The 16,703-nt window shown below is 38.9% G+C and overlaps 1 protein-coding gene across 4 annotated transcripts in view; it reads left to right on the top strand.

The window, feature by feature from the left end:
- The window catches only part of ARHGAP10 (Rho GTPase activating protein 10), a 328,794-nt gene that overhangs the window by 119,580 nt on the left and 192,511 nt on the right, over nucleotides 1-16,703 (top strand). For all 4 annotated transcript variants that reach the window (XM_059922584.1, XM_059922586.1, XM_059922585.1 and 1 more), the window contains 3 exons: nucleotides 4,016-4,126; nucleotides 5,982-6,086; nucleotides 14,146-14,275. In XM_059922584.1, coding sequence (XP_059778567.1) covers nucleotides 4,016-4,126; nucleotides 5,982-6,086; nucleotides 14,146-14,275 — 346 coding nt within the window. The remainder of the gene's footprint in view (nucleotides 1-4,015; nucleotides 4,127-5,981; nucleotides 6,087-14,145; nucleotides 14,276-16,703) is intronic.

A 16,703-nucleotide genomic window follows, 5' to 3' on the forward strand; every position in this document is an offset into this window, starting at 1 on the left:
TTTATTGGGCACAATGGCTTCTGCCTCCATCACAACCCGAAATTCTAATTAATATTTGTACTAGAACAAGAATTGGATATTCGAGAACATTCCATGACTGCTGATTTTTGAAGTATATTTTTGTTTCCTGATGCCAATTAAAAATTGGCAGTTGCCACCTGTCTCTACAAGGATTAAGTCACTAGCCTAGCTCTGAGGAACTAACTGCTCCAGGGCTATAGTCCTCGTTTTGCCCCAAATCAAACTGAACTCACAGATTGCATGTTGTACATTTTTTTTAAGTTGACACTGAGTCGTCAAATAATTATGTTTCAGTAAATAGGACCAGAGAAATAGATCCTTTGAATATCTTTGTGTGAGTGATCTACTTCCTTTATGCATATTAACAGCAGGAATGGTCAGAAATGAGATGATAATCAAATTGAAATTGTATGTTTGTTTAAAAAAAATGACTTTTGCTTGGTGTAGTAAAAAGTATAGTCCAAATGTGTGTTTTCCAACACCACCAAGCAACTGACTCAACTCTGACACTACCTAGAGACAGCATCAGATCCAACAGGTTAAGGGCTCAGTCGGACAAGACTGCCCCACTTCTGACTAGCAGATGCAAACTATTATCAATAGAACGGATAAACAACAAGGTCCTACTGCATAGCACAAGGAATTATATTCAATATCCTGTAATAAACCATAATGGAAAAGAATATGAAAAAGAATGTGTATGTGTGTATAACTGAATTACATTGCTGTACACCAGAAACTAACACCTTGTAAATCAACTGTAATTCAGTTAAAAAAAAAAAAAAGACTACCTCACTTACGACATCAGTCCCAAGTCCTGGTTGTTACCTGTGCTTCTGACTGGCTACAAATAAGAGGTTCCTATGACCCCTTCCTTGCTAGAGTGGCTCACAGAACTCAGAAACATGTAGTTAAGTTTAGCAGTTTATTATAACAGATAATATAGAGGATACGGATGAACAGCCAGATGAAGAGTTGCACAGGGCGGGGTCTGGAAGGGTCCCAAGTGCAGAAACTTCTGTCCCCATGGAACTGGGGTACGTCACTCTCTAGGCAAGTGGATGTGTTTCCTGTTAACCTGAAATAAATAGTCTGCTAGGTATTTCTCCAGCAAAGAAGGGTTTATTCGGGATCAGCAGAGAATTGCAGTTTAGGGTCTGCAACCATGGGGAACCAAGGGCAAGTTTCTGCACGGCAAGGGAAGGAGAACACTTTCGTTGAGAGGGAAAGAGAGTTGAGAGGGCTATAGTAAAGAGTCCCTGGCTTTTTCTTGGGCTGGGTCCTAGCCAGGAAAGAAGAGTGGTCTTTCTTCTTGTTGGGCTCTGCGATGGTCTGAAGCCATGTGAGCTCCCCCTTCTGGTGAGTTTTCCGTTTATTAAGTTTTTACATCACCAACCTGGAAGCTCATGAACTCTTGTTCAAGAGTTGTTATAGAGCTTAATTTGTAGTGCTCTTGTCTTCCCGGAAATGGGTGGGTAGAGCTGAAAGTTCCAACCCTCTAATTAGTGCTATCTTGGAGCCCTACCCTAAGTCACCTCATTAGCATAAACTCAAGCGTTCTCAAAAGGGGCTCCTTACAAATGACTAGAGACACTTCTCTCGCTTAGGAAATTCCAAGGGTTTTAGGAGATTTGTGCCAGGAACCTGGGACAAAGACCATGTACACTTTTTCATACATCACATATATAGTGATTGCCTTTTAGACTGAGTCAGGGCTAAAGGACGGTGCGGCTAGGTATAATTTGGATGTCTGTGGCATCGTTGTAAATTATGGGTTAAGGGCCATCCCAGGGGTTCTTGTGATTGATCACACTGCACCTGGCACAGTGGTTCTGAACACCCAGAACGTTAGGAAGCTGTGGATAGAAGCTGACCTGCCATGCCGGGGTAATTGCATTAGCACAACCAGGCAAGAGAATCCACTAAAATTAAATTAAAAAACCACCTTGGTAAATCTGACCCTGGTGTCATTTTCTTGAAGGACATTTCCCAGTAACAATAACATGAAAAATCAACCCTTAACCTTCCTATCTCCATTTTATTAAATACTCAACACTCTCACATTGGTTTTCCTGGGAGTTGTGTCTGTTAACTGCTAGTGGCTGAACTCTCCATCTCTGGATATTAGAGGCATAAAAAAATCATGATTTTTATGAGTGTTAGGTAGAAATTCTCATTTTGGCTTAGTAACAAACACTCTTATTATAGTTAAACATTAATTAAAAAAGGATATGATGCCAAAAAAATTAATACCTGTTAGATAAATACTTTTTCTCCCCCAAATTAAAAACTTTTTGTTGTGGTAAAATATACACAACAAAGCATGATTTTAACCAAGTTCAGGCATGCAGTTCATTCAGTGTCATTAAGTACAGTCACACTGTTGTCAATAACCGCCACATTCCAGCTCCAGAGCCCTTTCAACCTAAGATACTGAAACTCTGTGCCCATTAAACACTAACTCCCCAGCCCCCTTGTGCTCCCAGCTCCGCGCGACCACTGTCCTACTTCCTGTCTCTATGAATCTCACTGTTCCGGGTACCTTATATAAGGTAAATCATACAGCATCTGTCCTTTTGTGACTGGCTCATTTCACTTAGCATAATGTCCTCAGGGTTCATCCGTGTTGTAGCAGGTGCCAGAATTTCCTTGCATTCTGTGGCTGAATAATATTCCATTATCTTTGTAGGCCACATTTTGTTTATGCCTTCATCTGTCGGTGGACACTTTGGTTGCTTCTACCCTTTAGCTGTTGTGAATAATACTGCTGTGAATGTGTGTGTGCAAGAATCTCTTTGAGTCCCTGCTTGCAGTTTTTGTGAGTATATACCCAGAAATGGAATTGCAGGATCATATGGTCATTCTATTTTTAATTTTTTTTTTAGAGAACTGCCATACTGTTTTCCATAGCTGCATCATTTTACATTCCCACCAGCAGTGCACAAAGTTTCAGTTTCTCCACATCTTCACCAATACTTGTTATTTTTCTGGGGTTTTTTTTGTTTTTTATTTTGGTGGGGGGGAGATAGGGTTTTTTGGATTATTTTCTGATATTTTTTGTTTTTGATAACTGTGAGGTGGTACCTTGTGGTTTTGATTTCTATTTCCCTAATGATAAGTGATGTTGAGCATCTTTCTCTGTGCTTAGATATGGCCTCTTTGGAGAAATGTCCAGATAAATACTTCTGGACATAAAATTAGCCGAGTTAGGAAATACAAGATGCCTTGTAAGAACAGTTCTGAGGACCAGAGGTCTCTCTACTGTTCCTCTGTTTAGCCATCCCCTGTCTCAATTCCCTTCTACTTAGGCAAGAGAAGCTGGAACCTTCCTTTGGAATAGTCTCCTGACCATCTGGTGCCTGTTCCCTCCCAGGGGACAGGACATGGTGAGGACTTAGGAGCGTGACTGCCTGCAGATGGGCTTCCAGCCCAGGCCTCTCTGCAAGAGCCAAGTTCTTGAGATGATGCCGCCACTTCCTCACCTGTTTGCCTTCACTCCTGAGAGCTGTGGCGACTGGAATTTGCTCAGCCCTCCTTCCCAGGCCACTTCATTCTTAGGCGATTTGTTAATGGAGATAATGTTTATGTAATTTGGATTCTACACGTGCGGTTCCACCTTGGGTGTCAGTTGTGGTTGGGTAGGTTTTTCATGAAGTGCCTTTTACTGTTTGATCTTCAGTCCTTCGGGGTCAGTCTCATCACAGAGAGCAGGGGTTTGCAAACTATTTCTGCAGGGAATCGGTTAGTAAATATTTTCGACTTTTGAAGATCACGAGGTCCCTGTTGCAACTACTCAAGTCAGCTGTTGTAGCGGGAAGTCTACATGGAAGATGCGTAAAGGAGTAGTCCTGGCGCTGGTCCAGTACCGCTTCATTTAGAATAACAGGCAGCAGGCTATATATTTGGCCCATGGACTGTAGGTTTGCAGACCTCGGGCAAAGAGTTGCACTCCGAACCATCTCTAATTTGACTGGCCTCTGTTATTTTAACATAGGCAGATATCCAAGTGGAACAGAACCGGCAACACTTTTACGAACTGTCTCTTGAATACGTGTGTAAGCTTCAGGAAATCCAAGAAAGGAAGAAGTTTGAGTTCGTGGAACCCGTAAGTATAAATAGCAAGTTGCTCTGCTAGTCGAATTTCGTGATATAATAGGAATGTGTTTCTTCGAAGATCTGATTTATGGTTGCTAGAGGCTGTGGTGCCTAAACACGAAGCAAGACATCGTAAATTGTACACAGTGCACCCAGAGCCATGAAGTCAAAGAATCACTTCTAAATAGTGGTTCTCGGCCTTATTTGCACAGCAATGTGTAATGAGTATGATTCCTTTTGCTATATGGTCTCAAGGACTCTGCAGTCAGGTACAATTTCTGCCATCCTAGTTGTAACTCCACCCTTAAAAAAAAAAGTCCCCATGAAAGAAATTATATTGGAATGTGAGTGGGCGTGGGATATTTATGGGATAATCTTTATTCAAGTTTGTTCTAAAGCAAGTGCATCCATCCAAACCTTGGTACTTTCAGCAGTTACTGGTAACCAACTATTTCCAATACAATTCACAATGCTTATGCAACCTAAGTTAAGAACCAGTGTGTGGAACATTTGAAACTATTTTGTGAGTTTCTCTGACATTTCTTTATACTTCTTTTAGAAACACATGATTTTTTTGTGTGCTTATATAGATGCCCTCTGAGAGCTTCAGTTACTTATATGTTAACATATCTACGAATATATGTATCTTCTGAATCAAAATGTAAAGAGTATTTTGTACTGTGGGTTTTAGCAAAAAACCCAGAGGTACACTGAGATTCATGATTGTCAAGATTCACTTTAATTTTAACATAGACTATATTGCATGTGATTTTAAAAAACAGCTTTATTGAGATGTAATTCACATGCCATACAATTTACCCACTGTGTGTATGATGTTGGGCAACAAACCAAAAAAAAACCAAGTAATGATTCATTAAAAATTAGCATTTGTGGAAGCTACGGTCCAGTGGAGTAATTGAATTACCCTAAATTAAACAATTAGAGAAAACCTCCTTAAAGCTTTCTTTTTATGTGAAATCATAATAATGGCCTACATTTTATTTACTGAGCATTTACAGTGCTCAGTCATTGTTCAGGTTGTTGTTCTAAGAACTTTTCTGTGATCATGCATGTATTCCACACAGTACCCTACTGAGGAGATATTTTAATTATCCCACTTAGCAAATGTAGAAATTGAAGTAGAGAAACTTCAGTAATTTGCCCCAGTTGGGAATTGACCCCTGCTGGCCACTTGACGTCAGAGTCCCAAATTCCTTACCATTACGCAGCGTGACGTTCTGAAGACAGTGAATCTCAGGATTTCCTTAACCCTCACCCCAAGTCACTCTTACTCTAGATTTTCTCGCATGTGGGGGAGAAGCAGTGCCCTCTGATCAAGAGGGGCAGGTGGAGACTTTGTAGGAAACTCAGGGCTTAATTACTGCCCTGCCTCTGCCCCTCTCTGCTCCAGTCACTGAGCATTCTTGTCAACAAAACAGAGAGGTTACTCTGCACTGGATGCCCTTCGAAAGAGCTTTTAGCTCTGTGATGTGTATTTCACTTTCCTTATAGGTTCTATCGACCTATAGTGATAAGGTTTCAATTATAAATGAATATAGGGATTCTCTTGACTAAAAAGGACAAATGGGTGATGTAGAATTCCATTTCTCCTATACAGCATACTGTAAAAGCTGTCTAATGGCTCTGATATTTAAGGAAAAAAATCACAAATCCTTTTATTTTTTTAATAGGGACCAATTAATGAATACTATGCAGTTAGATTTAGTTGAATTCTAGTGACTTCCTTTTAATTATTGTGCTTCGATAGAATCATAATGAGATGAGGCAAAATACGTGGCTTTTTAATTTATTTTGTTCACTGAGATTTTTTGGGTGCTAATGTCGCCTTTTCTCCTTTGTTTTAGATGCTGTCATTTTTTCAGGGAATGTTTACTTTCTATCATCAAGGCCATGAACTTGCCAAAGACTTCAATCACTACAAAATGGAATTACAGATCAACATTCAGAATGTAAGGAAACGAAAGCTTTCTCCTAAAAAAGATGTTTGAGAGGTGTAGTTTTGATTTCTTTGGTATATGAAAAGCCTTAAACTAAGACCGGGCTGATCTGTTGGTACCGAGAAACTGAGGCTACGCTGCCACCTTCTGGTCAGTTCTTGGTGTAACAAACTGTTCTCCAGCTAAGGGAGGCTCCGAATTCTGCTGCAGGGGGATCTGTTTTTTTTTTTTTTTAAGAATTCGTTTCCTATAATTTATTTTTCTTCCCTTTTTTTCAGAAAGGTCATGAAGTATGTTTTTACAATCAGAATTTCACATAATTTGCTTTATTTTTTATTTTTCCAGTTTTATTGAGATATAATTGACACACAACACTGTGTAAGTTTAAGGGCTACAACTTAATGACTTCACTTATTATATTGCAAGATGATTTCCGCAAAAGTTAACATCTGTCACTTCGTGTAGTTAAAAAAATTTTTTTTCCTCGTTATGATAACTTTGACTATCTACTGTCTTAGCAACTTTGAACAAGTCATGTGGCAGTGTGACATAGTTATTCTGCACTTTGTGAGGCAGTTCTAAGGATAACCTCTGTTGTGTAAGTCTAAGTCTGCTCTGTATGAAACAGACAAAACAGCCCTCCACTTTAAATTTAAGGCATTTCAAGTCTAATCTAAATTTCTTCTGTTACTTGTATGTATTATTTGATTTTTATTCCCAGATAGGCTAACAGTTCCAGTGGAATTTCTTTCCTGTGCTTTGTGCTTATTCACTAATGTATTGGTGTTCACAGTTGCTGTTGGCCCTTTATTGTTTTCCTGGAAAATGTATGGTTTCTGTTAGGTCTTGGATAAAGAGATTTTTGGAGAACTATTAAACAGTATACTGTATGTGATTTTGATCAGAAGGTGGTAGATGTTTTTCCTTTCAACACTTTTGTTGATTTTGGAAGTGTCCACATTGAAAAGCTATTCAAGTTATGTTTAGTGTAATTTCAAACCTTGTTAAAAACACAGTGAGTGAGTTTTGGGACAGACTCTCAACTCATCCTGAAAGACATACAAGGAAAAGGATGGGGATCTCTGTGCTGTTTGCTACCTGACCTTCAACGTCTTATAATCTTAGAAATTGAGGACTAATGGTTTTTGTGTCAATTTTGTTTCAAAGTTATTTTGGTATAGTTCCCAACATTTGGGAACGTAGGTAATGAAATCTCTTGTATTTTGTAATTTACGCGTCAACTTGTATTTGAAGATTCTACATTTTGTTCAGTTAAATGACTAAAGAGTAGATTCCTCCCTACACCCTCCAAGATCAGTGATATAAAGTAACATAATTTAAAAATACGTCACAGTGTATATGTGTAGATTAGTCCTAACTTCAAAAGTGTCTCTGTAGGTAGTAGAACATTTAGTCTAATGATGCTGTGATGTATCAGAATACTTCTGTAGATAGCAGAACACAGCGTTTGTAAAAAGAACATTACATAGTTAGTTTAGAAGATTAGGTTATAATCCTGATTTTTTTTTTCCCCCTCCACTAACTGTATAACTTGTGTCTGTACCTCATCTGTCAAGGGCAGGGCTGGCCTGGATGAGAACCTTCAGGCATAACTGACCCATAATTTGCGTAAAATGAGGAGGCAGGGCCCCTTATTCAAAAATGAAGAATTTCAAGGCAGCGATGGCAGAGCATTAGATCAAGTGCGCGACCTTCTGAGCACAGGGCTGTGGGTGACGGCACGGGCCACCTGCCCGTGAAGCCAGCCGGGCCTCAGGGTCTGGGGTGAGGTATAGGGACACATCAGCATCTCCTGGGGGCTCCAGAGAAACTGTCCATGCACAGCTTGCTTATGTGGAAGTTCATTTATCACACCCACCCTGGGGTCAGGGGCCTATAGTTACCTTAAATACACCAAAATAATTTCAGCGAGATTCAAGATTTAAACGGGAATGAGCAATACTCAGGCATGAGCTATTGTAAGCAACACTTGAAGACAGCTTATCATTTGAAATGGGTCAGCTGGTTAATATCTAACAGTCTATTAAGAACCTAACACACATACTTGGTAACTTTCATTTCCCATAAAGAACTGGGCGAAGAACAAGTTACTGGAAAAAATCTTTTCCTGTGTCCCCTGGAACTTCAGGATTGTCATCAGGAAGTTGCCTGGGCTCCTCCACCTCTCTGCCTTTTGTTCTGGCTCTTTCTGAGGCTGCTGCTGCAGCTCTGCAGGTGGAGGCTCTGCCTTCCGCCTCACCTTCAGTGTTGAGGACACCTGATCTGGAAGTCGCCTGTGCTCTTTACTTTTGCTTCTAGCTCATTCTTTGCCCTTCAGAAATACCAGCACCTTTGAAACACATGCCACTCATTCTACCTCACCTGCTATATCTCAGTATTGCTGTAATTTACTACTTTCTTGGCCATTTCTCTCATTCCCTGATGACGTCAGCTTTTAGCATATGGAAGGGAAAGTGTTGGCTGTATAAAACTACGTTTTACAAAAATCCCAGCTGTGTGTTACTTTTTTTTTTTTAATTGAAGTATAGTTGATTTACAGTGTTGTTAGTTTCAAGTGTACAGCAAAGTGATTCAGTTATACATATATATGTATATATCTATTCTTTTTCAGATTCTTTTCCATTATAGGTTATTATAAGATTTTGAGTAGAGTTCCCTGTGCTATACAGTAGGTCCTTGTAGTTTATCTATTTTATACATAGTAGTGTGAATATGTTAATCCCAAACTCCTAATTTATCCCCTCCCCGCCCCTCTCCCCTTTGATAACCATAAGTCCATCTACTACATCTGTGAGTCTATTTCTACTTTGTAAATAAGTTCACTTGTATTATTTTTTTAGATTCCACGTATAAGCAATATCATATGGTATTTGTCTTTCTCTGTCTGACTTCTGTGTGTTACTTTTTATGCTATGCATATTTATGTATTGAAAGAAATATACCGAAATGTTGAAACCAAATCTTAGAGTTAACTATCTGTGCACTATAATGGTAGAGATAATTTTGGTCAACTTTTTGGTATTTTACTATAGTAAAAAATGACAAAAACCATTTTATAATCAGAAAAAAGGTAAAAGTTATTTAAAAGTGAAAATAACCTATTTTCCCCCAACTGGTTTCACCTTTTCTGTTGTAAAAATGGTTAGACCTTTTTTTGAGAGAGATTCAGTCTTTTTCCATTTTCCATAATCTAGAGTAATTAACGGACAGCAAAAAAGAGCAAGATGGTTTTTAAAAAATAGACTTTCCAGAAGAATGTAAATTACATCAAAGTTAAAGGATATTAAAAAAAACTAATTTAAAATTTTTGTGATCTCTATCCCCAAAGGAGACTAGAATAGAATTCTTCCCAGGAAGAAGTAGAATCCTAAGAAATTTTAGGGATTCCGAAGGAGTCCCTAGAAGATACTAAGAATGGTTAAGAATAATTTAAGGATATGCACAGATATTTTTGTTACAGTTTTGTGAGCACAGTAGAACACTAAACTGATAAACTATGTTACCAAAAAAAAAAAAGAGATTGGAAGTGACTGTGTAAAAATATGAACGTGATTGTTACTGAGAGATGAGTTTCTGGTCACTTTTTAATCTTGTTTATACCTCCTCTTTTTGCCTCCAGGCAGGGCTGTTTGTGCTGTCCCCTCTCTCTGTTTTATAATGTTGTGAATTAGCTTTTATAATCCAAAGAAAAAAAAAATTAAAAATGTACTTTCTCTTTCATTCAGATATAAAATAATAAAATTTTAGTTTGATATTGAAGATTCTCTTTTTTCCTTTGTTAGGGAATAATTGTCACTTTTCAGTGACTTAATTGCAATTAAAATAATAATAATAATGCTAATGCCACTTACATTTATTTTGTTACCATGTACCAGGTGTTACCTATGTGCTTTTCTTTGGATTGGACACTTTCAGTCTTCCAAGATGTCCTATGATGTAGATTTTTTTATTCCTACTTCACAGATGAGGACAATGAGGAAAAAGAACTTTCTGAAGTCATACTGCTTTAAGGCCAGGGCAGCATTGGAACTTGGGCAGGCTCATTCCAGGGCCCAAGGCGGTTGGTTTCAGATTTAGTGTTGGTGTAGAAATGGGTTCACTCATGGTGTCTCTGGGGTCAGTAAATATAGGAGCTGGGGAACATCCTGACATGGCCATTTGGCCTCCCTGGACCTTAACAATTTCTGGGTAACATAGGAATCCCGTTAATGGTAAGATCTCAGATTTAGGTACCGATGGTAAACCTCAGCTCGCGTCTACCTCTCAACAGTTCTAACCTGCGTTCCCCTCACTCCCATGGAAGGTGTCCTTCGGGCGTTTAGACTTGATCACCTGTTGAACTGGCATCCACTGCACTCCATTCCTTACTCTGTCACCTTTGCCCTTCGGAAATACCAGCACCTTTGAAACACATGCCACTCATTCTACCTCACCTGCTATATCTCAGTATTGCTGTACTTTACTACTTTCTTGGCCATTTCTCTCATGAGGGTATAGGGCACTTGAGATGATTTGAGGATTGCAGTGAGGGGTGCGTGTTAGCACCCTACCCCTTCTTTTCTGTTTTATTATTTTGGGAGGTTACTAAAGCAGGCTGCAGGGGGCCCACCCCTGATGTTTTACAGCTGCTTCGTGAAACCCTCTTCATACTTTTAATTATCCTTTTGCTCCCTGAATGAGGTCTTGGGGCCAGGATGGGAAAACTTAAATGAAAAATGGCAATCTGTACTTGGAATTAGCCTTTGCCATCTGCCTGTAAAGCTTTATTTCTGGGTAGAACTTAGTGTGAACAGTGCCTCCTCTCCCCCCTCTTTCTTTCCTCCTTAAATATGGGTGTGAACCTGTGCTAAGCCTGACCTGCCAGTTTTGTGAAGTACTCAGATGTGTCTGAATTCCAGCTTAGTCTCCACATTGAATCCTCCTCCCCCCAGTAGGTGATGTAATGAAATATTTAATTTATAAGACTTAAGACTCATTGGTTTGGAAATTTGTTTATTTATCAAAGCATGCGAGGAAAGGAAATACAGCAATGGTGTTTTGTAAGCATTGGAGAACGCTAGGCTATCTCATAGGTTATTGTGAGGATTAAAGCACCGTAAACTGCTCTCAGTCATGTCATTCCCAGTGTAAACACTCTCATGTGACCTATTGTAACACTTAAGGTTTAACATTATTATTATTTGATGATATCTTCCTATTCAACCAGAAATTAGAATTGGAAATTGCTAGGTTCCAGCCACTCTATTATTTGGACTCAAATTTTGAGAAATGTAATTTTCACCCTCATTTGTAATTTGCCTAAAATGATACATTAAAAAATTTAGCTAAACCTTCCTTTCCCTTCCCAGTGCAGAGTCACATCTGAGGAAGGAGTGAGGGCAGGGTGTACCGCATGGAGGGGTCTGTGGCAGTGAAAGTGGGGGTGGGAAGGTGCAGAGGCAGCATGTACAGAGGAGGTGGCTGGCATATTTGGGAGATTGGTTACGTTGAGCAGATACTTTAATTGAGCAAATAAGTAAATCTGTTGAGAATAATGGGAGCCAGGTTTTTTACTGTCTGAAAAGAAATGTGCAGAATTGGAAAGGGGTGGGCTAGAAAGAAACCTGAAGTACTGGATTGGAATTAAGTTTAATGGTATGAACTCATGGATTTTAAAATTGCTAGATACAGAAGTTGTGATATGTATATGTCCATATAAATGTGTGTATATATATAAATGTATTCACACACATATATACATACATACGTGCATTTTCTCAGTCTGTCTTCCAGGAAGACCTAGAAGCAACAGCACCCCATTAGCTGTGAGCACACTGTCCCTAGATCTTGGTTTCTAAATACTACATATGACCCAGCAATCCCACTACTGGGCATATACCCTGAGAAAACCATAATTCAGAAAGACACATGCACCCCAGTGTTCATTGCAGCGCTCTTTACAATAGCCAGGACATGGAAACAAATGTCCATCGACAGATGAATGGATAAAGAAGATGTGATACATGTTTGCAATGGAATATTACTCAGGCATAAAAAGGAATGAAATTGGGTCCTTATGTAGAGATGTGGATGGACCTAGAGTCTCATACAGAGTGAAATAAATCAGAAAGAGAAAAACAAATGTCGTATATTAATGTGTATATGTGGAATCTAGAAAAATGGTACAGATGAACCTATTTGCAGGGTAGGAGTAGAAACACAGATGTAGAGAACAGGTGGGATGAATTGGGAGATTGGGATTGACATAAATACACTACCAGGTATAAAATAGATAGCTAGTGGGCACCTGCTATATAGCACAGGGAGCTCAGCTCGGTGCCCTATGATGACCTAGATGGGTAGGATGGGGGGTGGGAGGGAGGTCCAAGAGGGAGGGGATATAGGTATTCATAGAGCTGATTCACTTCACTGTACAGCAGAAACTAACACAACATTGTAAAGCAATTATACTCCAGTAAAAAAAAAAAAAATACTACCCTCCACTATAAGGAACAATGATTCCTTTGGAGAAATGGCTGATTCTAGGACTCGGACAGAGAAAGTATAAGGTAAACCTGGGATACCTTTTTGGACCAGAGGGTAAGGGGTTACTCAGAGAATTAAGGGGGTATGTCAAGAGAAACAGGAGCCAGATAGAAGGGGCCTCTGCTGGTCAAATCTAGGACAATTTGAGCATTAACTTAAATAATGAGAATTTGGGATACAACTCATTAAGTTGTGTGTGTGTGTGTGTGTGTGTGTGCGCGTGTGTGTGTGTGCACACGCGTGCATGCATGCACTAGCATCTATACATATGTGACACGCACATATGTGTGTATATGTGTGTGTATATATGCATAAATATTAGATACACAGAGATAGAAAGAAGTGAGGGTTGGGGAGAATCTCAGTAAAGTGAGAAAGAAGATGAATAAAATTAGGGTATAATCAGTATTAAGATGGGGACAAGAAATCCCAGAGACTGAGAAACAGGAAGGCAGGAGAGGGAACAAGCCATTAATAAATGAGTCCCACCCTCTTTGCAGCCCTGTACATTCTTATAGTACATAAACAAATTAAAAAAAAAAAAAGCTCTCAGCTTGTGTTTAAAATAAGCCTCTGCAGTTAAGTTTCCCCTTTACAGTGTACATTTATCAGATTCTCCATCCCCCTAAAAAATGTACTATTCTATCATTTTTCTGCATTTAGAACTCTTGGTAACCCCTTTCATTGTAGGGAGGAGAGAGGAGGAATTTCAATAATAATTTTTCATCTTGGCTCTTCCACAGTTTTACATCAGCAGTTTTTCTGTATTAATACAATTATTTTTGAGTGTAGATGGAAGAAATGTCCAGAAACTTGGTGGTGCTGACTCGTCAGGTTTGCCTGGGTATTTTCGTCACTTCACCTTGCATGTCCATTTTCAGTCTAGCCATTTGACAGAGATATTGACATCCCAAGTCTCCTGGGCTTCAGAAATGTGATTTGTCTTTTTAGGTATCAAAGACATTATTTGTAAGTGAGATTCCCCCCTACTTCCTTCTTCTATGAAGAAACATCATTTTCAAGTGCAATTGCCGTGACCTGGAAAAAATGACACTGATATTTATTAGTTTGCAAAGAAGAATTAAGTTTTTCAGATTCTGAATTCTTAGACATATTGCTGATATAATAGTAATGAGTCAGATTGATTGTTGCAAAGGAAAGACTTCCCAGATAGATATTTTATGGTCTATTTCTTTTAAATCTAAGATTTAGTAATATTGTGAGGCCTGCAGGCAGGAATTCTTATGTTGAATAATAGAATTATTCTTGATGTTAGAAAGCTTCAAAAGTAAATAACCTCTAGTAACCTTGGTTTCTATATCTCTGTTAACTACTTAACCACAAATTTTTTTTCTTTGCACAGTGATCTCAACAAAGAGACACATGGGAAAGGATGGGTATATTTTGAGAAACTTATACAAAAACACTGCAAATTTAATCATAGTTATCCAGAGACTTAAAAATGTACATGAAGAAGCTCCTGTGGGAACTTAAAACTTGTATGTGTTTTTTAAATCCTTTTCAGACACGGAATCGTTTTGAAGGAACAAGGTCAGAAGTGGAAGAGCTTATGAACAAGATTAGACAGAATCCCAAGGACCACAAACGAGCAAGTCAGTTCACAGCGGAAGGCTACCTGTACGTACAGGAAAAAAGTAAGAGGCTCTCCAACGGTGATGAATAACTAATTAAAAATTATCTTAAAACTCTCACTGTAATTACTCTGATACTTTTGGAGTAATTATTCCTACCACTTTCTTGCTCTCTCCTATCCTGGAAGGCATACGTTGGATTTTTTTGGGGAAAACACATTCCTGCTCTAGGGAGGGGGCGGTGAGATTAGGAACTCTGTGAGCACCCTGCTTTCCAACCACACCCCCCGAATTCTGTGCCACACTTTGTTAAAACTTGCTTGCAAGGGAGCCAGGATTTGGTGACAGACTGAAAGCGAGGTGGGATAGTACCTTTTTCCTCATTTCCTCTCATCCCCATCTTTATCTCACTCACACACACAGACACACACACACATTCATATACGTATGCACCCCTCTCCCCATAACCCTGTTCCTCCGTGTTAAAGTCAAGAAGGACATATTTCTCTGCTTCTTTCACATCATTTCTTTGCACATTTATTTGAGATCGTTTTTTGTTCTTGTTGAAATTATCAGGGCAATTGCATATGGCTACAAAAAAATACTCCTAGATGACATGCTAACTTGTCTCACTGAATTTTCAGCACTGTTGCCGTCTTAGTTGTTATGCAGTGTGTAGAGTATCCTTGTTTTGAAATTAAGGCACCCCAAGGCAATTTCAGACTTCTGACAGTTTGGTCTTATTTTAATGAAGCTCCTAAAGTTTACCTCTTCAACTGTAGAGCTTGATTGCTAGTCAGTAGGAGGAGGACTATGTGAAAATGTTTCCGTATTTCCTGTTTCTCTCCCTTCCCGCCTTTGACTGTAGTCGGGGTGCTTTAGAGTTTTTGTTTGTTAAGTGGCTGATTTACAGGATTTTCAAACTGACCAATTTCATAGCAGAGAGACTCATGGAACAGCCACGTGATATGGGTGTTCATGTTATATGCAGTCGCAGAATAGGGGTTCTTTTTCCATTTGCCCTTATTTAATGTGGGCTTAGTCTTCACGGCTCATGATGAACAGTTACTGGCACAGCAGAACTCTAAATTTTTCTAATTTTTTAATCTTTTTTTTTTTTTTCAAAAAAACTGAGAGGTAATTTAGTTTTACATATTTTGGTTGAACAGTAAAAGCATGCCGTTTCTAAAGGTGCTATTAGGAACAATAGCACAACAGCTATTGAAGTGTATATAGAGTGAATGTTTTATTTTTTAAAAATTTTATTGAAGTATAGTTGATTGACAGTGTTGTGTTAATTTCTGCTGTATAGCAAAGTGTCAGTTATACATATATATGTTCTTTTTCATATTCTTTTCCATTGTGGTTTATCACAGGATATTGAATATAGTTACCTGTGCTGTACTGTAGGACCTTGTTGTTTATCCGTCCTATATTTACTAGTTTGCATCTGTTAATCCCAAGCTCCCAATCCTTCCCTCCGCCTTTAATTTTTTTTATTGTCTTAATCTCAGTTTGTTTATTTAATTTGAACTAAAAATACAGGGTAGAGACATGAGAAGGATAGAAGTTTTGTATTATATGTCCAAAGTGAAAAATCAGGAAATTTTGATTTTTAGATTCATAACTGTTGCTTAACTTACTGGCTTTGAGAGAAATGGGGCTGAAATTGGACTGAGAAGACAAAAACAGTAGTGACAGAATTCTTCACTTGTTAGCTGTATGCCAGGCACTGTGCTAAACTCTTTATCCAACTTGTTTCATTTAATCCATTAAAAACCCCTATGAAGTGTACAGTGCTGTTATCATCCCATTTGCCAATGAGAACATGGAAACACTGAGGAGTAAACAGTGTCTCCTGGATCATACACCTCCTCAATGCTGGAATTGTCCTAGGCTGGAGTCCGTGTTGCACCCTGTCCTGCAATATTGCCTGAAGCTTGGATGGTATGAAAAACCATCACTAATCTCTCTGCTCAGAGCTGGTTGAGTAGCGTCGGGTGGTGTCAGGAGGGGATGGCAGCTTAATCAGTGAAGGACCTTGATATTTGGTGCCAAAGACTCTGAGGTTTGGCTTTGCCATTTCTCAGGCATTTGGTCTAAGCCTAAGACTGTTTAGATTAAAAAGACAGTAGGACTTCCCTGGCGGTCCAGTGGTTAAGACTCTGTGCTTCCAATGCAGAGGGCACGGGTTCGATCTCTGGTCCGGGAACTAAGATCCCACATGCTGCAAAAAAGCTTAGCTTTACCATTGTTAGTAAGGGCAGCTATTCACAAGGTGCTTTAGTGGATTTAAAGTACTAGATGGATTTATAGACTAAATGCTTTTCTGCACTGTGATTCTACAGTTCTGTCATTTTTTAGAGGCCAGAATTGAATCCAAAACCATCACATATATTCAGGGGAATTCTTGAAACCCTCATGAACTCTTCATACATAGACACAAATAAGAAGCATAGTTTACAATTAAGAGATTTTCAGGTATGAGATA

This window comes from Balaenoptera ricei, chromosome 5 (genome assembly GCF_028023285.1).
Source record: "Balaenoptera ricei isolate mBalRic1 chromosome 5, mBalRic1.hap2, whole genome shotgun sequence".
Lineage (NCBI taxonomy): Eukaryota > Metazoa > Chordata > Mammalia > Artiodactyla > Balaenopteridae > Balaenoptera > Balaenoptera ricei.